This window comes from Cyprinodon tularosa, unplaced genomic scaffold (assembly GCF_016077235.1).
Source record: "Cyprinodon tularosa strain WSP-4 unplaced genomic scaffold, ASM1607723v1 ctg148, whole genome shotgun sequence".
NCBI lineage: Eukaryota > Metazoa > Chordata > Actinopteri > Cyprinodontiformes > Cyprinodontidae > Cyprinodon > Cyprinodon tularosa.
In genome coordinates this window covers 25,981-47,771 of record NW_024038309.1, presented here as the reverse complement: position 1 = coordinate 47,771, position 21,791 = coordinate 25,981, and the positions used below count along the sequence as shown (strand labels likewise).

The 21,791-nt window shown below is 37.9% G+C and overlaps 1 protein-coding gene across 1 annotated transcript; it reads left to right on the top strand.

The window, feature by feature from the left end:
• The first annotated feature begins 8,527 nt into the window (after window positions 1–8,527).
• On the top strand, window positions 8,528–14,425 carry tmem256 (transmembrane protein 256). Its single transcript, XM_038279103.1, has 4 exons — window positions 8,528–8,668; window positions 9,021–9,058; window positions 10,151–10,231; window positions 14,150–14,425. Exons 1-4 carry the CDS (start codon window positions 8,587–8,589, stop codon window positions 14,291–14,293), a joined length of 345 nt encoding a protein of 114 aa, XP_038135031.1. The 5' UTR covers window positions 8,528–8,586; the 3' UTR covers window positions 14,294–14,425.
• Window positions 14,426–21,791: the final 7,366 nt, after the last annotated feature.

The window sequence follows — 21,791 nt, the reverse complement described above, 5'->3', positions numbered from 1 at the left end:
AAGTGGCGCCTGAACTGATTCCAGATTCTAAGGCAGTTTTTCACTACAACGCTACTAGAGTGTGCAGTTGATGATAAAGTCAGGGGGAGGCACAACAGAGACATTAGGGAAGAGGGACTACATGAGGCTTCTTCAATCTGCAGCCATGGTGGCGACTGGCTGTTATTGTGGCACCAGTGTAGTAATGTTCTAATGTTTGCAGCCCAATAGTAGAGTAAAAAATTGGGTAGAGCTAAGCCGCCCAAATTTTTAGGTTTTTGTAGAATTTCTTTTTTGAGTCTAGGAGTGTGTTTGTTCCAAATAAATTGTGCGATTAAGCTATCAAGAGAATGGAAAAAGGATTTAGGGAGGAAAATAGGTACGCACTGGAAAAGATATAAGAACTTGGGCAACACATTCATTTTAATACAATTTATCCGACCAGCAAGAGATAGAGGCAAGAGTGACCACCGGTGGACGTCTCGGGATAGCCTGGCTAAAAGAGGGGAAAAGTTACATTTAAATAGGTCTGAACAGTTTTTTGTCACACGGACCCCCAAATATTTAAAGTGCTCCAGAGACACTCTAAATGGTAACTTTGAGAGGGGGTAGGCTAAGGCCGCCGAATTAACTGGCATAAGTTCGCTTTTATGCAGATTTAATTTATAACCTGAAATATGCCCAAAGTCTTTCAGCACAGTTAGCATAAGGGGAATAGATTGGTCTGGACAGGAGAGAAAAACCAGGAGGTCATCGGCGTACAAGGATACCTTATGTTCTATGCCACCCCTTGAAATGCCCTGCATCTGACTGGACCTGAGGGCTACAGCTAGAGGTTCAATGGCAATGGCGAACAGTAACGGAGAGAGTGGGCAACCCTGACGGGTACCACGATAGAGGGAGATATAGTCAGAAAAGTCATTATTTGTACGTACACATGCAAGAGGGGATGTATATAAAAGCCTAATCCATGATATAAACGTACTGCCAAAACCAAATCGTTTTAATGTGTAGAACAGATAGGGCCACTCTACACGGTCAAATGCCTTTTCGGCATCCATTGAAATGACCAGCTCAGGTTTGTCAGAGGTTACGGGTGAATACAGAATGTCGAACAGTCGTCTGATATTATGAAAGGAGTGTCTGTTTTTTACAAAACCTGTTTGGTCTGCGGCGATAATATTTGGAAGGACACGCTCCAGACGCCCAGCCAGCATTTTAGCCAGTATTTTAACATCCGCACAGAGCAGAGAGATGGGGCGATAATTACTGCAGGATAGGGGGTCTTTATCCTTTTTCAATATAAGAGAGATCCTAGCCTGACGTAATGTGAGAGGTAGCGAGCCATTTTTCAGCGATTCATTAAACATGTTAAGTAGCAGTGGGGACAGTACGTCCGCAAATGTTTTATAAAATTCGGCAGGGAAGCCATCAGGGCCAGGGCATTTCCCATTTTGCATAAACATCAAGGCACTCCTAAGTTCATATATTGTAAATGGTGTGTCCAGGCTAGATGCCTCGTCCGGGTTGATGGAAGGAATATCTAAAGAATTAAAAAAATGTTCATATTGTGTTTCATTATTTAGGCACTCAGAAGAATATAATGAGGCATAAAAATCTCTAAACTGATTATTAATGGATTGAGGGTCAATAGTTGTCCCAGTGTTTGTATTAATCTGGTTGATGTGCCTTGATGAGGAGGACTGCCGAATTTGGTGAGCAAGCAGTTTGCCTGGTTTATCTCCAAACTCATAATAATTATGACGTGTTTTTAAAATGGACTCTGCCGTTTCATTGGAGGCCAGAATGTCATATTCTGCCTTCTTTGTGAGTAGTTCTTTGTAATCATCAGCATCGGGTGTGTCCACACATTTTGACTGCAGCTCTGCTATACTGTTGGAGAGAGAGACATATCTTTCCCTAGCCATCTTTTTCTGATAGGCAGAATAAGATATTATTTCACCTCTTAAGTAAGCTTTACATGACTCCCATATAGCACCTGCAGACACATCTGGGCTGACATTGGTAGATATAAAAAGATCAATACGACTATTAATTGTGCTAATAAAGTTGGTGTCAGAGAGTAACAACGAATTAAAACGCCAGGGAGATCGGGAGAGAGACCTGCCTGGGAAGGACACATCCAAAACAACAGTTGCGTGGTCCGAAATTACAATGGGATTGTAGAAATGCGACGAGACAGAGGAGAGGAGCTTGTTATCAATGAGAAAAAAATCTATTCGTGAGAACGTGCCATGGACAGGAGAGAAGAATGAGAATTGCTTGGTGTTAGGGTTAAAAAAGCGCCAGGCGTCAGAGACAGCGTACTGTTCCATGAATAGCTGGATAGTTTTAGATGACTTAGATGGAATACAAGGTTTATTAGATGAGCGATCAAGCAAGGGGTCAAGACAACAGTTGAAGTCACCGCCAAGGATAAGCTGATGAGAGTTTAGGTCAGGGATAGAGAAAAAAAATTTCTTGAAAAAATTCTCATTATCCCAGTTTGGGCCATAAACATTTGCCAACACTAGGTTATTGGCTCCAATTCTACCTGTAACAATTACAAAACGCCCGTTAGGGTCTGAAATGACAGTGGACAGTGAGAAGGGGATTGATTTATGAATCAGAATTGCCACCCCCCGTGCCTTGCTTGAAAATGAGGAGTGATAAAGTTGGCCGACCCAGCCTCTGTGAAGTTTAACGTGATCTGATGGCAGGAGGTGAGTCTCTTGTAAAAACGCTATTTTAGTGTTAAGGGTTTTGAGATGGTTAATCACTTTGTTACGTTTAACAGGAGAGTTCAGGCCCTTAACATTCCAACTAGTAAATCTAACAGCACCCCTTGGTGCAGATAAGGAGACTATACTAGCCATCACCTACTGTGATTAATCGCATGAGTGAAAATGTAGCTTCTATGAATGTCCCCGCCATGCCCCGTCCACAACTAAGTACAGAGAGAGGAAATAAAGCACCTGACTGAGTCCAACTCTGTGGATGGCAGTAGCATATAAATAATGAAAAAAACCACGAATAAAACGCACAATTAGAGAAAAATTACAAAACAGTGACAAAAACACCCCCCTCCCCCCCACCCCTCCCACCCCGAACCCCCTACCCGCTGCCGCAAAAAACAGCAGCAGCGTGAAATATTTTATTTCTTAGGTAGTAAAATAAAATAGGGCTAGAATCAGATTTGCTTTGTGGGGACCCAATTGAAAAACAAAACAAGCTTTTATCAACCAAAAAGTACTTTTTTCTTAATGCAACCACTTTTGACTTTGATTTAATCATATTTAGTTACTTTAATACAACCCTGCTAACATGAAACAATTGTGTTAGAGTCACTAAATACGATTACGTAAATGCCAAAAACGGTTGCATTATTTTTTTCAGTGTATGTTTGAGTTCACCTTCAGCTTTGACACATCAAAACCAAGTAGAGGAACAGACTGGATGTAGAGAACAGCCTGATTTCAACTGTTTTTCACACTAAGCTATTGGAGCTCACTTTTTATATTGATATTTTATTTTCAGACACACAAATATAAATTAAATGAGAGTATATGTCCTTGTAACAGAAAAAAAAGGCTGAAAAAGCAGGATTTGGCAGAAGCAATGAGCTTATAATGCCCACCCTCCAAAACCAAGTTACATTGGACTAGAAAAGAAACAAAGATGGCAAAAATTTATAATACATACCACAATATAGTTTTAAGAAAATAATTATTGAAAAGGAAGTACAGCCAATATCTTAAGCTATTATTTAAATCCTCATAGTTCATAGTGTTTAATCACATCATTGTTAAATATGTTTTTAAACCTTATTGATGTTGTACAGTATTTTAGCTCCTGATCTATTTTTTTTCCATACATCAACCCAGACAAAATAAATAAAACAAATTTTTAACATTTGTTCTTGCTTTTGGTTTTCTGAATACTTTATACTCTCTAAAATCATAAGCACTGTCCCTGATCAAAAACATATACTGAATATGTACTGGAAACAAATTATTCGTTGCTTTATACATGATTTGAGCAGTTTAAGAGTCAATAACATTTTTAAATTTCAATGTTTTTAAATTAACAAAAAGACTGTGTGCTCTCTATAATCTGGTTTATTTGCAATTTGAATTCTTATCAAAGCAGCTCAGGTGTTTTGATGAAAACAAAGTAAAACTAATTAAGTCAGTCTGACTATAATTTTTGTTCTGCATTTTGTTCCTAATTCCTAAAGTTCAAATGTGATTATAAGGGAGTTACTCAGATGAGCTTTACAAATACAGGTTTTTAATACATTTATTTAAATTCCTTACTAACTTTCAGGCAACATATTTATGATGATTTTTATTTGAGGTCGAAGAATAATATGCATATAAAGGAAATACTTAAATTAAAATACTAAATAAGATAGTTTTTTATTTTATAATCAGTTATTGTACGTTCCACTATCTGACAGTCATCAATACTTTTGACTGAAATGGGTACTCATTGTAAGACAAAATACCCAAAGGGGAACACAAGTCAAAAAAGGTTGGGAAGCACTGATCTATAGGATACAAAAAAGGTCAGCTGGTGTTTAGATTTTTATAACTGTCTGTCAGTGTACATGTAATTATTTAATTAATTCAGCATTGACTTTGCTTTTCTGTTAATTCCTGTATTTGCAGGTAATTTGCACCTATTCAACAGAGAGTTCTGTGTCATGGGGAGGATTTTTTTTTTTTTTACAAGACACTCGTCTGTCTCAATGGGGTCTGATCACTACAAGACGAGCCAAACGATCCGAGGAGATTGGACACATACATGCAGACACCTCTGCGCAAACACTCTGGAGTCACTGGAGAGCTGGGAAGAAGACAGGCGGGTGGGTGAGCTCAAGTGAGATGGATGGATGCTCTTGAAAGAACCTCCCTAAACACTGCTGCAGGGATTTCAAATAATTTGCAACTTGTCACTGAGAAACAAGACGTAGAATTGTGTTTTATTGTTGTCCATGTTGTCCCATCTGACCCAAGCCTGAATGAAAAGGACCACAGGGAGTGGCTTTACTCAGAGTGACCAACCATCCATCTACCAAATAGTAAAGGGGAAGTCCATAAAAAAAAAGATCCATTTACTCCCTCCCTGACAACAGGTTCAACACACCGCTGACCATGACAGCTTGTGACTCATACGGCTTATATTTAATTAGCAACATTGTCATTAAAATGTGTTAATTGCAAGCATTGTGGCAATTCTGTGTCAAAGTCAGCTAAGGACGAGGTTTGATGGCAATTGTGGTTTAGTAGCTCCGGTAATGCAGTGTGACCTGCTGTAATTTCAATATGATAATTGGAAGAAGTCCCTCTTCCCCCTTCATGCAAACAGGCTAAAACCTCCCCAACAATAAAGCAATGTAGCTCCCCCTCTTGGTGGGAACTCAACAGGGCTATAAGACTGCATAAAATGTACATTGAATTAAAGTTTAAATCAACCTAAAACTAGAAATTTCACTAAGTATTGCACTAAGATCTAAGGTGATCACACTTTGTGGAGCTGTGTTTGGGAAGGATCAATGAAGTAAAATAGTCTTGTTCTCATTTAGTGCTTATGAAGGTTCTATTAGGTAAACTGATGAGGTATATGTAATATACATTTACTGATTCAATTGTTATGGTAATTACATATTACATATAATTTCAAGATTTTACATCAAGACCGAATTACAAGTATATGTCTGTTAATGCTATAGTATTTTTCTTTTTGTGAATTGTGCATGCATGATGCCACATACTTGTATGCAGTACCTGTGCTTTAGCCTTTAATCGGACATAGCTAAATTAATGAACCAATTTAATAACTCCACAGAGCTTCACTTTCTACACTAGCAAAATTACATAAATTGGCAAAATAACAGGCAACATTAAATTCATATTTTGCTTTTTGCTCATATTTACAACACAATCTGATATTATCCAACAATTAGTCACGGAGAGGAGAGCAGGGATCTGTTCAACTCTCTGAATCCAAGGAGGACACATAAAGCTTTACTGCAGTTGGGGATGTTTATTGTGCCCTTTTTCTGTGAAGCATTGTACAATAGGTACACTTGCAGACTTAATAGGCTTTAAACTTGCGGTCAACAGAAATATTGGCACCCTGCCTTAGCCTCTCTCTGTATCAAACAAACGAACAGAACCCTGAGAAGATCCAGGTGATATACATTAGACAATCATTCAGCTCCACACACGTGTCAACATCCACTTACATCTCCACCTACACACATCCATACATACCTCTAACACATGCACCCTACCATTAGAGACAAAACAAAAAATGCATCCTTGCCTCTACAATAAAACTTACAAATGTAGTGTAAATGTACATTCAAATATATATATATATATATATATATATATATATATATATATATATATATATATATATATACTCTTTTCGCCAATATAACATGCAATATGTTTCAGCACATTACTTTTTCAGATGAGAAATGTACCAAACACTACAAAAACGACAGCATCATTCAACTATTTCAAAAATATTATGTTGACATTTCACAGTGAATTACTTTCTATTTACTCTACTTTCTGTTTTCTAACCTTAGGCGCAACGTCAATGACTAACTCATTCAATTTCTTCAAGTCAGTCTGAGATAGCCAGGCTAATGTTACGGTACATATTATACTATAGGATACAACGGCGTATATATGGATTTTCATGTTTAGTACATCCACTGGCTGTAAAATAACCTGTTAAAAAATATTACTAGGTGCTTTGCTCTCCGGCCGAAGTACCTAACTGTAACAGTAAATTACCCAAGGAGCTCAAGAAGTAATACAACATTAACTACCTATATAATGCAGGCAGTATACATAGCCCCTCCTTGTCATGCACATCCTTGTGACGGTTGGCATATGGTGTAATTTTCTATTTCATCAAACTGTTAAATCCCATTTCTTCAAACTGTTAAATCCTTGCAACAAACAAAATTATAATAAAACTAAAATGCTTTTTTAAAACCAAACTATGATGTTCCTCTTATATTTGGCGAATTTCTGTTAGACTATTTTCTATTTTCTTTGCCACCTAGACACCGCTGAGCTTTCATGTATTCATTCTTGAAGAACTGCCTGTCTGCCTGTATATTGTATTGTTTTATATTGGTGTTTTTACAACACTCTGGCTTATGTTATAGACCTAGTATGTGTGAGTGGGTGTCTGCCTGGCTTCGTGCAATTGTGGATGTTACACAGCAGCAGTCGCTGTCACATCCGTGTTAATAACCAAAGCCAGTAAAACCGCATTATAATTCTATTTAATTTAATTAGTTTATTTATATAGCGCCAATTCACAACACAAGTCATCTCAAGGCACTTTACAGTTCAACCAGATCATCCAGTCAAATTGATTCAAAGTTTTCTATCTAAGGAAAACAAGTTGATTGCATTGATTCGTTGACTCAAATACAATCCCTCACACTAAGCATGCTTGTAGCGATAGTGGAGAGGAAAAACTCCCTTTTAACAGGAAGAAACCTCCAGCAGAACCAGGCTCAGTGTGAGCGGCCATCTGCCGAGGCCGACTGGGGTTCAAGGAGACAGAAGCAGAGATACAAAAAGCAGCTGTAAAAGGCGGCCCCGTCCAGAAAACACACAGCATGCGCAAGACGAATCGTGTTTCCGGGATGGATCGGGTAGTGACAGGGCTATCAGCAATCCAGTAGTACCCTATAGCCCTACATATAGGCCCACTGACCGATTACCAGATTTGTATACACTTTTCATGCTAATTAGTGGAGACATCCCTTTGGTCGCATTGCTTTTAGTCTTCTCTAGGAGTGCTATTACATTTGTCCAGGCCTGTTTCATTCATTTATTTCTTCAAGCATCATGGTTAAAATAAATGTCTGACTTCCATGTGTTCATTTTTATAGATCTTTTAATGTATAACTTTTATAAGATTCGAGTTCTTTCTGTGACCATTGGGTTTTTATTTTTTTTTTATTAAACATGAGGTACCAACAATCTTGTCCATCTGTGTAGCTGCATACTGTACCTTCATAATCTAAAGTATTTAGTAAATATTTAAAACGTTGTTTCCACAAACATTAACTAAAGCATTTTCTTTTTCTTTACATGTCTTATACAATACACTTGAAAGCTTTTAAACTATACGACCAGCAACCAGGGATTAAATTAAAAGGTTGGCACGAATTTTGTCACAGTAGCAAAGTGGCTTCTCAAATGAAAAGTCAGTGTCAGATCTACTAACTTTGGGCAAGAAAATTCACGGTAAGCTCTAAAACTGTAATACGGTATCGACATTTTGGCTCAAAAGGCAATCCGAGTTCTCGGGTTACAAGAGCGTTTAATTACTAATACAATATATTTGGTAAAGAATACATTATTTTAGCAAATTGTTAAAATTTATGAAAAAAATGTGTTGAAATTGGAAATTATAGTGCTTAATTTTCTATTTATTGGATGATTTTTTATTTTATTTACTGCACCCTAAAACAGTAAACCCAGAATTAAAAGGCTTAGACTTCAGAAATTCCAAGGTGACCATAAAGGCAGCACCTCCGTCACTTATCGCTGGTAGGAAAAGATGGCGGCGTCTGTTTTGGTCCGAAGGTTAGCAGCTCTGTCAGGGGCTTCTGCGGTGGGAGCAGGGGCGTATGGAGCCCATGGTAAGGAAATAAAACTAACTCGGGATCTTATATAATATTACCGTGAGCAAAAACCAGCACGAGCTGTCGCTTTTAAAGTACCCCATACCAGCTTTCACTCATGAAACGCGCTTTTTTATATCTTTCCTAATTTCTATTTGCTTTGTTTTTAAAACGTAAATAAGCTTACATGAAAACAATGTAAGTTAGAAAGATTAACATTTCGGCATCTGAAAAAAGGACTAATATTTGATTTATTAATGTAAATGAAGATATTTCATAATCAAGGTGACCCGCCTTCATAGTTCAACGTCCACAACTGTGTGAAAAATAAAAGTTAAAACTGATTCCTGATCTTTATGTTTTATTTTAGGTTTCAAAAACAGAGACCCCGATGACTACCGAATAACGGTATGCATTTATTGCATTCTGTACTTGTGTAATTGTTTGTTAATGTTCTGCATTTTGTAGATTCACTCATATGTGTGTGTGTTTCAGTAGGAACTAACTATAAAGTTTTGTTTTTTATAGGTTTCTTTCCTGTAGGCTTTATTATTGTTTCACATTAAGCTTATTTTCTGTACAGTCAGGAGGAAAATGGATTAAGTTTAGTATAATTGTGTTACATCATCAACTTTCACTATGTCATTTAATTCATTTTTATGTAAGGAAGCCCAGAAGGCCCAAAAAGATTGCACAATTTCAATTTAGTTTTTCATCAAGATATAATAGCATGCTCTGGTATTTATGTTTTTTATGATTTGCATCAAACTTTTAATATATTAGTAATACATTTTGTGTGTGTCAGTGCAAAAGTGTTGCTGCTTCAAATTATGAAATGCCCTGTTATTACTAGATAACTCATATAGATTATACACTGTCACTTCTTATTAAAGTCCAATTGGTGATTTAAATGATATGAAGCTGAAGTTTCTCAAAGTTCTCTGGGGATTTTTGCTCCACTGCTCTTAACAACATGAGACCATGTTTATGCCTGTGCCTTTGGATGTCTGGACTTTGGGCCATTGTATCATAATTCTGGTTCATAGCCTTTCTGTTTTAGAGTCTCTTACTGTATGTTTGATTATTGTCCAGAATGTTAGCTGAATGTTTGGAAGCTGCTCTCCAGAGGCTGCAAAGCAAGCTTGGATCATCACCTTTCGCTGGTTTGGTTTCCTCCTAAACCGGCTCTCTGTATTTTTGCAAAGCATCTGAAGTTTGGTTTCATCATTCCAAAGAAAATTGCCACAGATGTTTTGTAATCCATTCTGTTAGAAACAATAAAGAACTGAGAGAGCCATAGATGTAAAGTAACGGCTTTAAATAACTATTCCAAGCAGCTTTGCACCCTGTAAATAAATTGATTATGAACAAATATACATTTTTTTGTGTAAAAGTAGCACTATTTAAACATTTTATTAAAGTTTTAATAGTTTTAAAGGTGGTCTAAGATTACTTGCTCACTGTTAATCACATTTTTTTTTTCCTTTTCTTTGTTTTCAGCTGTATGAAACTGCCAATAAATACCATTTCTACCACAGCCTGGCCCTGCTTGGTGCTGCACACTGTGGAAAACCTCTTGTGGTGAGTAGGGGGGGTGTCTGTAATGTTGTTGTTGCTAATTTTTTTGTAAACAACACACTTGAAAGGAAACATATTGAATACTGAATCTTTTTAAATGTTCTATGGATGCTTCTAGCAGCTACATCACTGCTTTTTTTTATCATGCTTAATAATCCAGCAGAAATCTGTGAGAAGTTGAGTGGAGATTAAAGAAACACTGAACCAGTTGGTCTTTTTTCAATGATGAGCTGTTTTACAATTTATTGAACTCAGAAATGCTGCAGAAATCTGAAGTAGATGAGGCGGAGAGTGCTGTGGTTTTCTTTAAAAGTTGACTGGGAAATTAAACAGTTTAATCTGAATTCAGCAGTAATGTGAGTCAAACAGAAATCGTATGTTTGAGTAGAAAATGGTCAACCGTTTTTTTTTTTTTTTTATAAAATGTTACAGCTCTAGTCTATCTGTCTGTTGGTGCTTTTTAATCAAATAAAAGGAAACTGACCTCTGAGGTAGTTTTTGCCACATTTAAAAGAACATCATTAGATAAAACTTTGATTCATGTTTTACCAGCTTTGTTTCATCTAGTTCCTTTTTCAAAACACATTTACACGCTTTCAAAGCCCAATAAAATGCAATCTCAACTTGAAGATGGGGGTGTATGTATGAGCATGGATGACATATGTCATCTCAAGACGCTGTAGAGCATAGGTCTTCAACAGGGGGTCCGCAGCCCCTAGGGGGTCCACAGAAGTACTGCATGGGGGTCAAAAAAGTTTTGGTTGATTCGAGTCTTTTTTTAGATCCCCCCCTGCAATTTTTTCCACTAATTTAAATGTCTTTAAATCCACATTAACATGAATTCAACACAGTGTAGTAAACAGATAAATGGAGGCAGAAGATGTCTTTCAGTCATCAATGCACATGTTCAGCGACACAAAGGAGTTTTTTCAAGCTGGGCACCGTTTCATTCACAACACCTGTCCCATCAACCAGGAATCAGAATTAAAAACACTTTAATAATCCCAACTTTCATTACATTACTCCATCTGTAATAGAGCAACTATAGGACCAGGTTGATGTAACACAATTTCATACAATATATATAATTAGGGGGTCCCTGCTCCACCTCGCTGTAGAGAAACAATTCAACCAGATCATACAGTCAGATTGGTTCAACGTTTTTTATCTCATTGACTTATTAACTCCAGCGCTCCAAACATGCATGCAGCAACAGTGTAGGGCTGGGTGATATGGCTAAAAAATAAAAGAGGCGGCAGAAGCAAAGGGCAAGTAAAAAATGCAGAAAATACTTCATAGATTTCGAAATCGTGGACTTTTAAAAACATTCATCAATCAAATTGAATCGATTTATCACCCAGCTGGTAGAAAAACAGTTTGGAGAAAAACTCCCTCAAATGGAAAGAAACCTCCAGCAGAACCAGGGTCAGTGTGAGCAGCCATGTGCTGAAGCCCACTTCTAAGTGCAGACTTTGACTAGGCCATTTCCAAACCTTTATGTATTTAATTTTAACCAGTCACTGCTTGACTCACCTGTGGATTTTGGATAATAAATAACCCAAATTATCTAAATGCATAATCCAAGTTTACTTGCGTTGGCTGTATATGATCCCTTAGGATAACTACAGCAAGTCACCTAGGCCCTGAGGTTAGGTTAAGGAGAAAATTTCAGGTTTAACCTGTAAACCTTTCTGGAAGCTGGATTCTTAGTGAGGCTAGTCACCATGGCAATACTCTGAATGGCAAACCTGCCCTTTCATTAAAGACCTGATTTAATTCAGAGGGAAAAATAGAATAGAATACTAAATCCATTTATTTTTCCACAATGGGGAAATCATGGTGTTACAGCAGCAGCAAAAGGTTACAGCAGAAGTGGTCACACAATGTGGACCTTAGAAAAGTGTATAAAAATAACAGAATAAGTGAAAGAGTTAAGAAAATAAGCACATAAAGTACTGAACTGTACAGTTCTTTTACAATATAAAAATTGTATCTGGAGAATAAATAATCAATAAACAGCTGGGGACATTTTACAGTAAAGGATTTATGAAAACTAGCAGCAACATCAGAAATGTGGAAAATGACAGCACCATATTGTTTAACTGACTAAGATAGAAACAGAAATCAGCATGACTGTAGCAACAAATTGAGGTTGTTGGGAACAGTGGTGGTTAAAGAGTCTTACCGTTGCTGGGAGGAAGGATCTGTGATAACGCTCCCTGGTGCATTTTGGTGCAGCAGTCTGTCGCTGAAGGAGCTCTACAATTCTGCAACATTTTCATGCATGGGGTGGGAAACTTTATTCAACAGATGTGTTCATTTAGTTAGGATCCTTTTGTTTCCCACCTCCTGCATTGTGTCCAGAGGCCATCCAATCACAGAATAATAAAAAAAAAAACTAAAATAACATCACAATAACAGCATTTGAAAACCAAAAAGCAGTTAAAACAAAATATTTCCTTGAAAAATTAAATTGTTTTCAATGTGTTTTTTTTTCTTCTCTTTTTTGACAAACAAACTTTTTACTATTTTGTATTTTTCATGCCCTGTATAAGAACCCCTGGTATTCACTTGTTTCTTTTATAATTAATATATGGAATTGAATAAAAAATCAAATACAAATCAGAGCACAAATTGTGAGAAGATCCTTTGGATCACAGTGACGACTACTTAGGAGAGACAAAGGATTTCAAGGGCCGGACTGGCATAAATATGCTAGATTATGTGTTTCAGCTGTGTGGCCCTCACTGTAGCTGCAATATAACGCAGATTCATGTCCATCATTGGGGATGCTGAGCGGTTTGGAAAACTTTCCAATCTGCCGAGCAGTCGGTCAAGGGTCCAGTGCTCTGATGCGGTTGATGAATGAATTCATTGTGTTTATTGCATCGCATTCTGGCTGAACACCGTATATTTGCTTCTCTTGCTTCTGCACTCATGGTTGTAATCGGTCTGCTACCTTGAACCCGCCCCTTTATACGTGTGCATTTCCTGATTTATTATCGTTGATATACTTTGTGGATTGGATAAACTGTATAAGCTGGGAGTAATCCCACTAGGCTGAGTTTGCTATGTGGTTCAGGCCTCAAGAGCAAAGAAAGTAGATTTAGATCATTACATTACCACCGTTATGTTTGACTGTTGTTTCTTTTTTTTTTTTTTTTTATGCTTAACTTTACACCACATTTAACAGCATCCGCACTTTCCTACAAATTCCACTTTGGCCTCATCAGACCATGAAACGATTTCCCAGAGGTCTTTGAGATCATTTAAAAAACTGAATATGGGTCTTAGTTTTCTTTTTGAACTCCAGCTTCTTCCTTAAAGCTGAATCATGAACTCAGCGCTGTGTGGGGTCTGCATTGCTTTAGGTGTTGTATGAGTCTGTTATGACCTCTTGGATGGATCAGTAATTCATGGGGGCCAACCACTCCTAGAAAACTAATGTTTAATGTTTTTTTTTCTCCATGTCTGTGGTTAATAGCTTCTTCTGTGATGTAGCAGATCACACCTTAAAAATGGCTTTGTAACCTTTTCCAAACGGATCAATTTCTGGTTCCCATTTGTCCTTAAGGTTTTTTCCAAACTTTAAGCCTACTTCATGTTGTCAAGATGGGTTCTATGGTTCTAGTCATGCCTTGGTGTGGCTGAGAGATTGAGCTCAGCTTTCCAAAAAATGTTTGGTTAATCCCAGTGATTCAGGGATTTACCTTTTAACAATAACTTCATGTCTACATAAACCTTAAAAAAAGACAACCATTTAAATTTCATTTGGATGCCTTTGACAACCACATTTCTTTGACCTGAAACATTTAAATGAGATTAAAATAAATCTGAAAGGGATATAAAGAGATATGATAAGCCCTATAAATGATATATACCTTGTATGAAATTGGATGTTTTTATGCTCTTTTTCTTTAGGCTGGCACCATCCTCCTGGCAGGGATGGGGATGTTCTGCGGCCCCCTGTACCACCAAGCTCTGACCGGAGACCCCAGCCTGGGCAAAGTGGCTCCCATGGGTGGTGTAGCAATGATTGCTGGCTGGTTGGCCATGATTCTCTGAAGTCTGACAGCTCACATCTTCTCCAGAGGCCCGCCGTGCCCCAGCAAACTGTCAGAGCTCGAATGGATGAAGTGGAGAGTTTTAGGAGTTTGCTGGAAAAAAAAGAGCTGAGTTATAATGTCACCCGTCCAACGGCTGCATGCCTCGAGGAGGTGGATGTCAGCATGAGATAAGGTCGCAACAGGATTATCACTTCTCAGACGCCGCGCCTGACGCTGATTGGTGCCTTGTGACCGTTTTTTTGCTAAACTTTGGAAGGAAATGAACGCAGTGTGTTTGAAATGTTGCTAACCCTACAGCCTTGGATCATTTTTAATGAAGCGTCAGCTTTTGGCAAGAAAGGAAAACTCCTAATAAGTTAAGAAATGAAATGTGTGTATATTGGAGAGTATAGGTGTCCTGAAATTATGGCTTGTTTATATTTTACTGAGGGGAGAATTATGTCTCAAAAAATAATCCTCTACATGAATTTTCAGTTTGTATTTGTCAAAGAAAATGAAATGCACTGTTAGAATCATATAATATTCTTTGGTGTGATGTGAATTTTCTCAGGTGTGATCCGGTTTTCCATATATTGATTTTCGAAAAAATAAGGATTAAATGTGAAATCACATGTAATAAATTCTGAAAACTTCATTTAATGGGTCTTCTGTTTCAGTTATTATTAGATACCTACTGTCTGTTTTCTATGCGTTTACTGTTTAGCTCCTAATTCTTTGTGCTCCTGGAAGGTGACGGTTTAAAGTAAGGATTTTAATTTCAACAACATGTTCCTAACTGCACTTTATATTCCTGCTTAGTACCGGCTCAGCTGGCGTCCTAATTTGAAAGTGACAGAACATCTGTAAAGGAGGCGAAAGATTAAGGTGATGGTATAGAGGGCCTCCAAGCTAAGGTTTTTGGAGTTAATCATCAAAGATAAACGATTTTAAATAGACCCTCCTTTTTATAGGTTTTATTTTTAGACATCACATGGGGCACTGTTAAATCAATTCAGCACAATATGACATCCAATACTGATATGAGATAGTTGTCAGAATTCGAGATAAAAATGTAAATCAACTTGACATCAATCTGCTGTATGTGAATGATTTTATTGATATAATTTTGACATTTTATGTCACGCTTTTGCAAATAAAAATTATTTTTAGGCTCTAGTGGTCTATTTTTGAAAGTAGGCTGACATAAACTGCGGTTAGAAAGGGGGAAGATCATACAGCAAGGGTTACCAGGCCACGATTCATAGGGGCTGAATCCCAAACCACTAACCCCTCCGATCAAGTGTCACTCCCAATGAAGTGTCACTCTCAGCTGTGGAAGGCTACTTGATTGAAGGTGGAGGTTATAAACGAGAATGGGACGGCTTCTTCCCTCCAACAGAAAAGAAAAGCAGTCGTTGCTATGGCGACAGAGCAACGCCCCGTGTGTGGCTGTAGCTCTGTAGCAGAGGTTAATATAACAAAACATTTGCCCCTTTCTTCAAATAAAACTTTCCAAGAGGACCTTCCATTTTGGAATTAATTACATTTTTTTTCATAAACTAAAATCTGATTTTCTGTCAGTGTGATGAAGATGATGCAGTGAGCCTGCAGCTGATGCAGACTCGCTATTTAGGGGATGAAAGGTCAACTGGCCCTACCAGCTATGTGGTTTGGGACGGCACTTAATGTGACGAACGTGCAAATAGAGGGTTAGTGTTTAGGGGCCGGTTTGGGATTGGGCCAACCTGTGACTGCTGCATTGAAGATTAAAGCCTCCTGGTTGCAAGAAATTCATTTAAAATCTAAATCAGTCTGGAACACAATAAAAAAACATAATAAAATAATATTTTTATGGATAAAACTGGTATTGATGGCAGGGTTTTAAGTGTTCCTATGGACTCCTGAGAAGTATAAAGTGAGATTTTTCCTTGAATCTAAAGCAGATTCATTTATAACACACTTGAAAAACATTAGATATTGCCCAAATTAATAAATCAGAGTTAAAAAAAAATGTTAATAATCCATTATAGACGTAACTAAAAATAAAATGCACTTCTACGAAAAAACAGATTTTATTCCTGTCTGAAGTGTTATCGGTCAATCTTTCAATCCTTCCACCTCTCAGTCTGGCTGTCTGCGCTCCATCAATCCTTCTATCGATCCTTCCTTCCTCACAGGCTATAATTTATAGACTCTACAGTCTGTGATCACTGTTCACATATTTGACATCCTGAGGTTTCTTTCAGCTAAGAGGGAGTTTCTCCTTTCCACCTTTGCAACATCCATGCCCAGTTTGAGGGGTTTCTCCAAAATGATTCACTTGATGCAATCAACTGCTGTCACCACCTGCTTGCTCAGGGGGACGGATTACTGTGAACTCTTAGTGACTCTGGGCCTCCTAAGATGGAGCTTTTTACCAATTGGCATCACAGGCTGAGTTTGGCTGCACTCTGTGGAAACAGCGATAAAAGGAATGTAATTAACCGAATCTGAATTTGTCCACATGGAGGGATTCAGTTACTGTAGTTTTGTCTTGTAAAGCGACTTGCGGTGACATTTGTTGTATACTGGTGCTACATAAAGTGAATTTAACAGATGTAAAAACTGAAAACCCCTCCTAAAACTAGCTGAACATTCATTGAAACCTGAAAATATTTTTTTTCTCTGATTAAATATATCAGATTTTGAGTTTTGTCAAAAATAATAAGACATTATATATTGTTCTTCAAATTAGATGTTAATATACAAAATGATTACTACTAAATGATACTTACTAATGCCTTCTTACAATCTAGGAAACCCTAGATGATGATGACCAGTTTGTGAGATTATCCATGTTTGAAACATTTCTGTAAAATTTATAGGCAAGTACTTTATGCTCTGTTTCCAAGAGAAAGATTATGGAAATATGGGAAAAATAATACATGTAACATATCTGATCTTTGGGTAAAATATGAAAGTGTAAATGTAATATATATATATAAAAAAATAAATAAATAAAAAATAAAAAAAAAGAAGAGAAGAGTCTGTCTGAATTTGGTAGGAGGGTTTTTTTTTATCCACAGTGAAATTGATCTAAAGGAGGAGGAAGTCCGAACAAAAGACGTCATTCCTCAAAGGAAAAATAAATGTCAGATTAAAAATCCTCCTTCTGAAACTAAAACGATAAAAAAGAAATAAAACATCATCCTGACTAGGGAAGCATGCAGGATGGCAGATACACGATTTGAGTGTATTTTGCACGAGGAGGGATAGTGCACTTCACAAAAAAAGGTGTTCAAAACGTTGTATTATTCTGGAATACAAAGTTTGGAACAGTTTAGGGGCATAGGGATCAGATCATGTCAAGAGTTTAATTAGAATGGCTTAGGTTATCCAAAGCTATAGCTATAGTTATGCTGCTATAGGCTTTGACTGCTGGAGGACATAGGGACGGTTTTCATCTTTCAGCTTCATTCTCTCTCTATTCTCCCACTCTGCAGAATTTGTTTGTTTAATCTCTAACGTTAAGCTCTCTCTGTTTTTTCTCATACTAGCTTTGCCTTGTCTGTTCTTGTTTGGCTGTGACATCATCCTGGAGAGAAATATCAGCAGTGCTGCTGCAATTAACACCTCTGTCTATAGATGTTGGCAATTGGCCTGTTTTTCAGTGTAGTCTTGTTTCTCCAACTGTGACTAATCGTATGTGCTCTCTATCATCCTGACAGGGGAGCTGGCTGCTGTGTGTTTCCTGGACGGGGCCATCTGTCAAGCTGGCTGACAGTTGCCTTTTGTATTTCAGCTTATTTTTCTATGTCTGCTTCTGTCTTCTTGAACCCCAGTCGGCCTCGGCAGATGGCCGCTCACACTGAGCCTGGTTCTGCTGGAGGTTTCTTTCTGTTAAAAGGGGGTTTTTATTCTCCACTGTCGCTACAAGCATGTTTAGTGTGAGGGATTGCTGAAGAGTCAATGAGTCGATGCAATCAGCTCGTTTTCCTTAAGCCAGACATACACTGTATGATTTTTTGGCCCTTTTCGGGCCGATTCTTCAGTCGTGTGAGAATTTTTCGATCAGTCCAACTTTCAGCCTGATGGTGCGTCGTGCCCTGTGTAGTGTACAGGTGGGTAACGAGGGGCGGTTAGCCTCTCATGACCACATCCCAATCAGGAATCGTGAGTTCAGGAGAAAATCAAACATGTATAAATTCAGTCAGCCGTTTTGAGGTCGTATCAGAGGCCAGGCTGCCTAATGTGAGAACATCAGTCGTGAGCTGTGAACTTTTTAACCCTGCAGTTTCGTCGTACAGTTTGAGCTGTAGCTGCGTGCAACAATTGAATATATAGCATAGTGTATGCCAGGCTTTAGATAGAAAACTTTGAACCAATCTGACTGTATGATTTGGTTAAATTGTCGCTGTAAAGTGCCTTGAGATGACATGTGTTGTGAATTGGCACTATATAAATAAACCGAAGTGAATAGAATTTTTCATTACTTAAAAAATCTGGCTTCCCTTTTGCACAATAATGTAGCTTAGCCTGTTATCGCTGGTTTGAGTTTAATGAGTCCTCAGCTTTTGCTCAATATATAAGTCTAATAAAATGCATCTAGCTGAGGAAAGGTTGTCTCTTTCCGTTCAGAATGTCCTCACAGCCTCATGCATTTGATCCACTGAGCTGCACGGCACAACGGGGATCATTACCAGTGTCCTCCTCTCGGTCGGAGCAGTGTTCAAATTGAAAGTGAAATCCATTGAAGCACTAATTTTCCACCCTGACTGTGGACCTGTGAATGGGAGGACCTTTTGGAAAATAGCTGAATTTGCTAAGGTCGACACAAAAACCGAGGACCTGCTCACAGAAAGAGCTGCAATAGACACTGAAAGGATTCCTAATGAGTACTTCATCACGAATTATGAGCCCCTCATTAGAATTAAGCAGCTATCGGAAAAAGTTCTGAACAGAGCTGTCCCGTGGTACAAAGACCTCTGAAACACAATCAGACAGCGATGACTCACAAGCTTTCGATTTATGAGACACTTCAGTTACCATTACAGGATGGCCTGTGCTTTCAGGTGAATGTTTAAAACTCGGTCATCAAATTTTCAGGTTCTCCTTATAAATGAGACAATACAAGCAATAAATTATAGACAAGTTTCTCAAAGCAGCATTGTTTCAGGGCTGATTTAATATTCATTAACTGGCTCCTTCTCTGACAGGCCATGCTGTATATATATGCACATCTAAGAGAAGCGGGGATGAAAAATGAAAGAAGGTACAGGCACAGCTCTGTGTTTTGGAGCCAAACATCTAAGGCAGCTTAATTTAGAAGAAAGAAAATCCTTTTATCGCCTCAATAAATTGTTGCTGTTTCCAAATTCTAATGACTGTATTGCACTCAATTTATAAAACAAAACATCTGAATTACTAATATGAAATATGAGGGATGATTTATTAGGGATATATGGCTCTGCTTGGGTAGATCACCATGTTTAATTTATTTTACCTAAAAAAAAAGGGATGGCTGAATGTCCTGATTACTGCATTCAAAGGAGAATATTTGTCTCTTTGCTCGATCTGTTGCTCCAGACTACAAATATAATTTGGAAACAAGCCTTGCGTTAGGACAATAAAAGCGACTCAGATAAGCTTGCTTCATTTCTCTGCATGGAAATCTAATAAATCCAATTTAATCAAATTTACCGACAACTACAGTAACCAGGCGGCACAAGTTTGCTGATTGTTTCATTGCAATGTCTGCAGCAGTTTGCGATGCATCTCTTTATATTTTGGTTCATTTGCAGGAACATTTTAGTGTAATGATTTGCTTAGTGTTTGTATCTATCCATTCATTCCTTCCTCCAAGTAGGTAACAGAAAAAGGAGAGACTATGGAGGACAAAAACATCTTAAAGTCACATAAATTGTTGCTAGAAAGTTAAACAAATTTTATAATTTTGTTAGCTTTGTTTTTTTTTTTTTTCTAGGTTTAGAGGCTTGTTTTAGGCTTTACCTCTTATAGAGATTAATCTGGATTATTTAGTGTACAATTGACTTATTTTTGTCATTTGGTTCAAATAAATCTCCTGTGATATAAAGGTTTTTACAAAGTGGTGTATTTTAAGCATTACTTTCTGTAAGTTTGAAATGACAACCTATAATTCATAGAAAAAAAGAAGAAATGACATAAAAAAACAATTAAAATCTGGCTCTTTTGGAGCCCTTGAAAAGCACATTAATTTACTGCAACTAACCCATAATTCTGCTGGAGTACAGAAGCCCAGTCTGCCTGACAGCAGCCATCAGTCTCCTGCACTGTTGGTCCAGTGTCTCTCATAATCGTCCTCATGATGCTCCAAAGATTCTTCATAGGGATCAGATCAGGCCAATTAAGCACAGTGGAAGATACCCAGTAGATGGATCTTCTTTGGTGTCGAAACAGCCCCGACACATTGAGGCATGGGCATTAAGAGAACTCTGAAAACGTCTTGTAGTATCTGGCCTTGACAACAGAAGGTCCTTTTAGCTGAAATAAAGGTCTCCATGGATGGGACTGAATTCGGAGTCAAGGGAACAGCTCAAACTCATCGTGCAGCTTTTCAAGCATCCCTGGACTCTTTTTGCTTGCTATCATTGTTCTAAGAGAGGCCCCCGTCAATCATAATAACAATAATTGAACATCATTGATCTCACAATGGAGAAATTCACTTCTGCATCTTAACCCATCCCCTTGGGGAGCAGCGGGCATTGTTCTGGAAAAATAAATGGCCAACACATCAGAGCTACCTTTACCCGACCCTTCCTATCTTGACCGCACCTTCCCTGCCCAGTAAACCACTTCCTTCATTCAATCCAATCCAATCCACTTTATTTATATAGCACGATTTAAATAAACACAAGGTTTCCAAAGTGCTGCACAAAAAGATAAAATAACTAAAATAAATAAAAGTAAATAGAATAAAATAAAAGCACTGCCCGCACAGGATAAAAAATATGCATGTGTATACATAAAATCAACATGTGTATACATAAACTTAACTCTCTACATGGTGTCAAAAGCCAAAGAAAAGAGGTGGGTTTTAAGAAGAGTTTTAAAATGAGACAGAGAGGTGGCCTGTCTAATGTGCAGCGGCAATCCATTCCAAAGTTTTGGAGCTGCAACAGAAAACGCTCGATCCCCTCTGAGCTTAAGCCTTGCTTTAGGCACTGTCAGGAGCAGCTGATCAGCTGACCTGAGAGATCGGCTGGGAGTGCAGGGGTGCAGCAGCTCAGAGAGGTAAATTGGGGCAAGGCCATTCAAGGCTTTAAAAGTAAATAAAAGAATTTTAATATGAATCCTAAGATGGATGGGTGAGCAGTGACCAATGATTTCTGTTCAAAGTTGAAATGATTTGACTCTTTTAGCACTTAATCTGCAATGACAGTAACTGTAACTAAAAACTTAGATTGTCTGTGACCAACATCTATAATGACTGCTTGGTGACCCTCTGCCTCTAATAAAGTGGATTGGTTGCGAGATTATTTCTTAAAACCATTGCGATT

Bases quoted from the DNA above. Each gene is read 5' to 3' on its own strand.
- tmem256 (XM_038279103.1), top strand. From the start codon at position 8,587: ATGGCGGCGTCTGTTTTGGTCCGAAGGTTAGCAGCTCTGTCAGGGGCT. The intron at 8,669-9,020 runs GTAAGGAAATAA...GTTTTATTTTAG, and splicing joins AGGGGCGTATGGAGCCCATG to GTTTCAAAAACAGAGACCCC. The intron at 10,232-14,149 runs GTGAGTAGGGGG...CTTTTTCTTTAG, and splicing joins ACTGTGGAAAACCTCTTGTG to GCTGGCACCATCCTCCTGGC.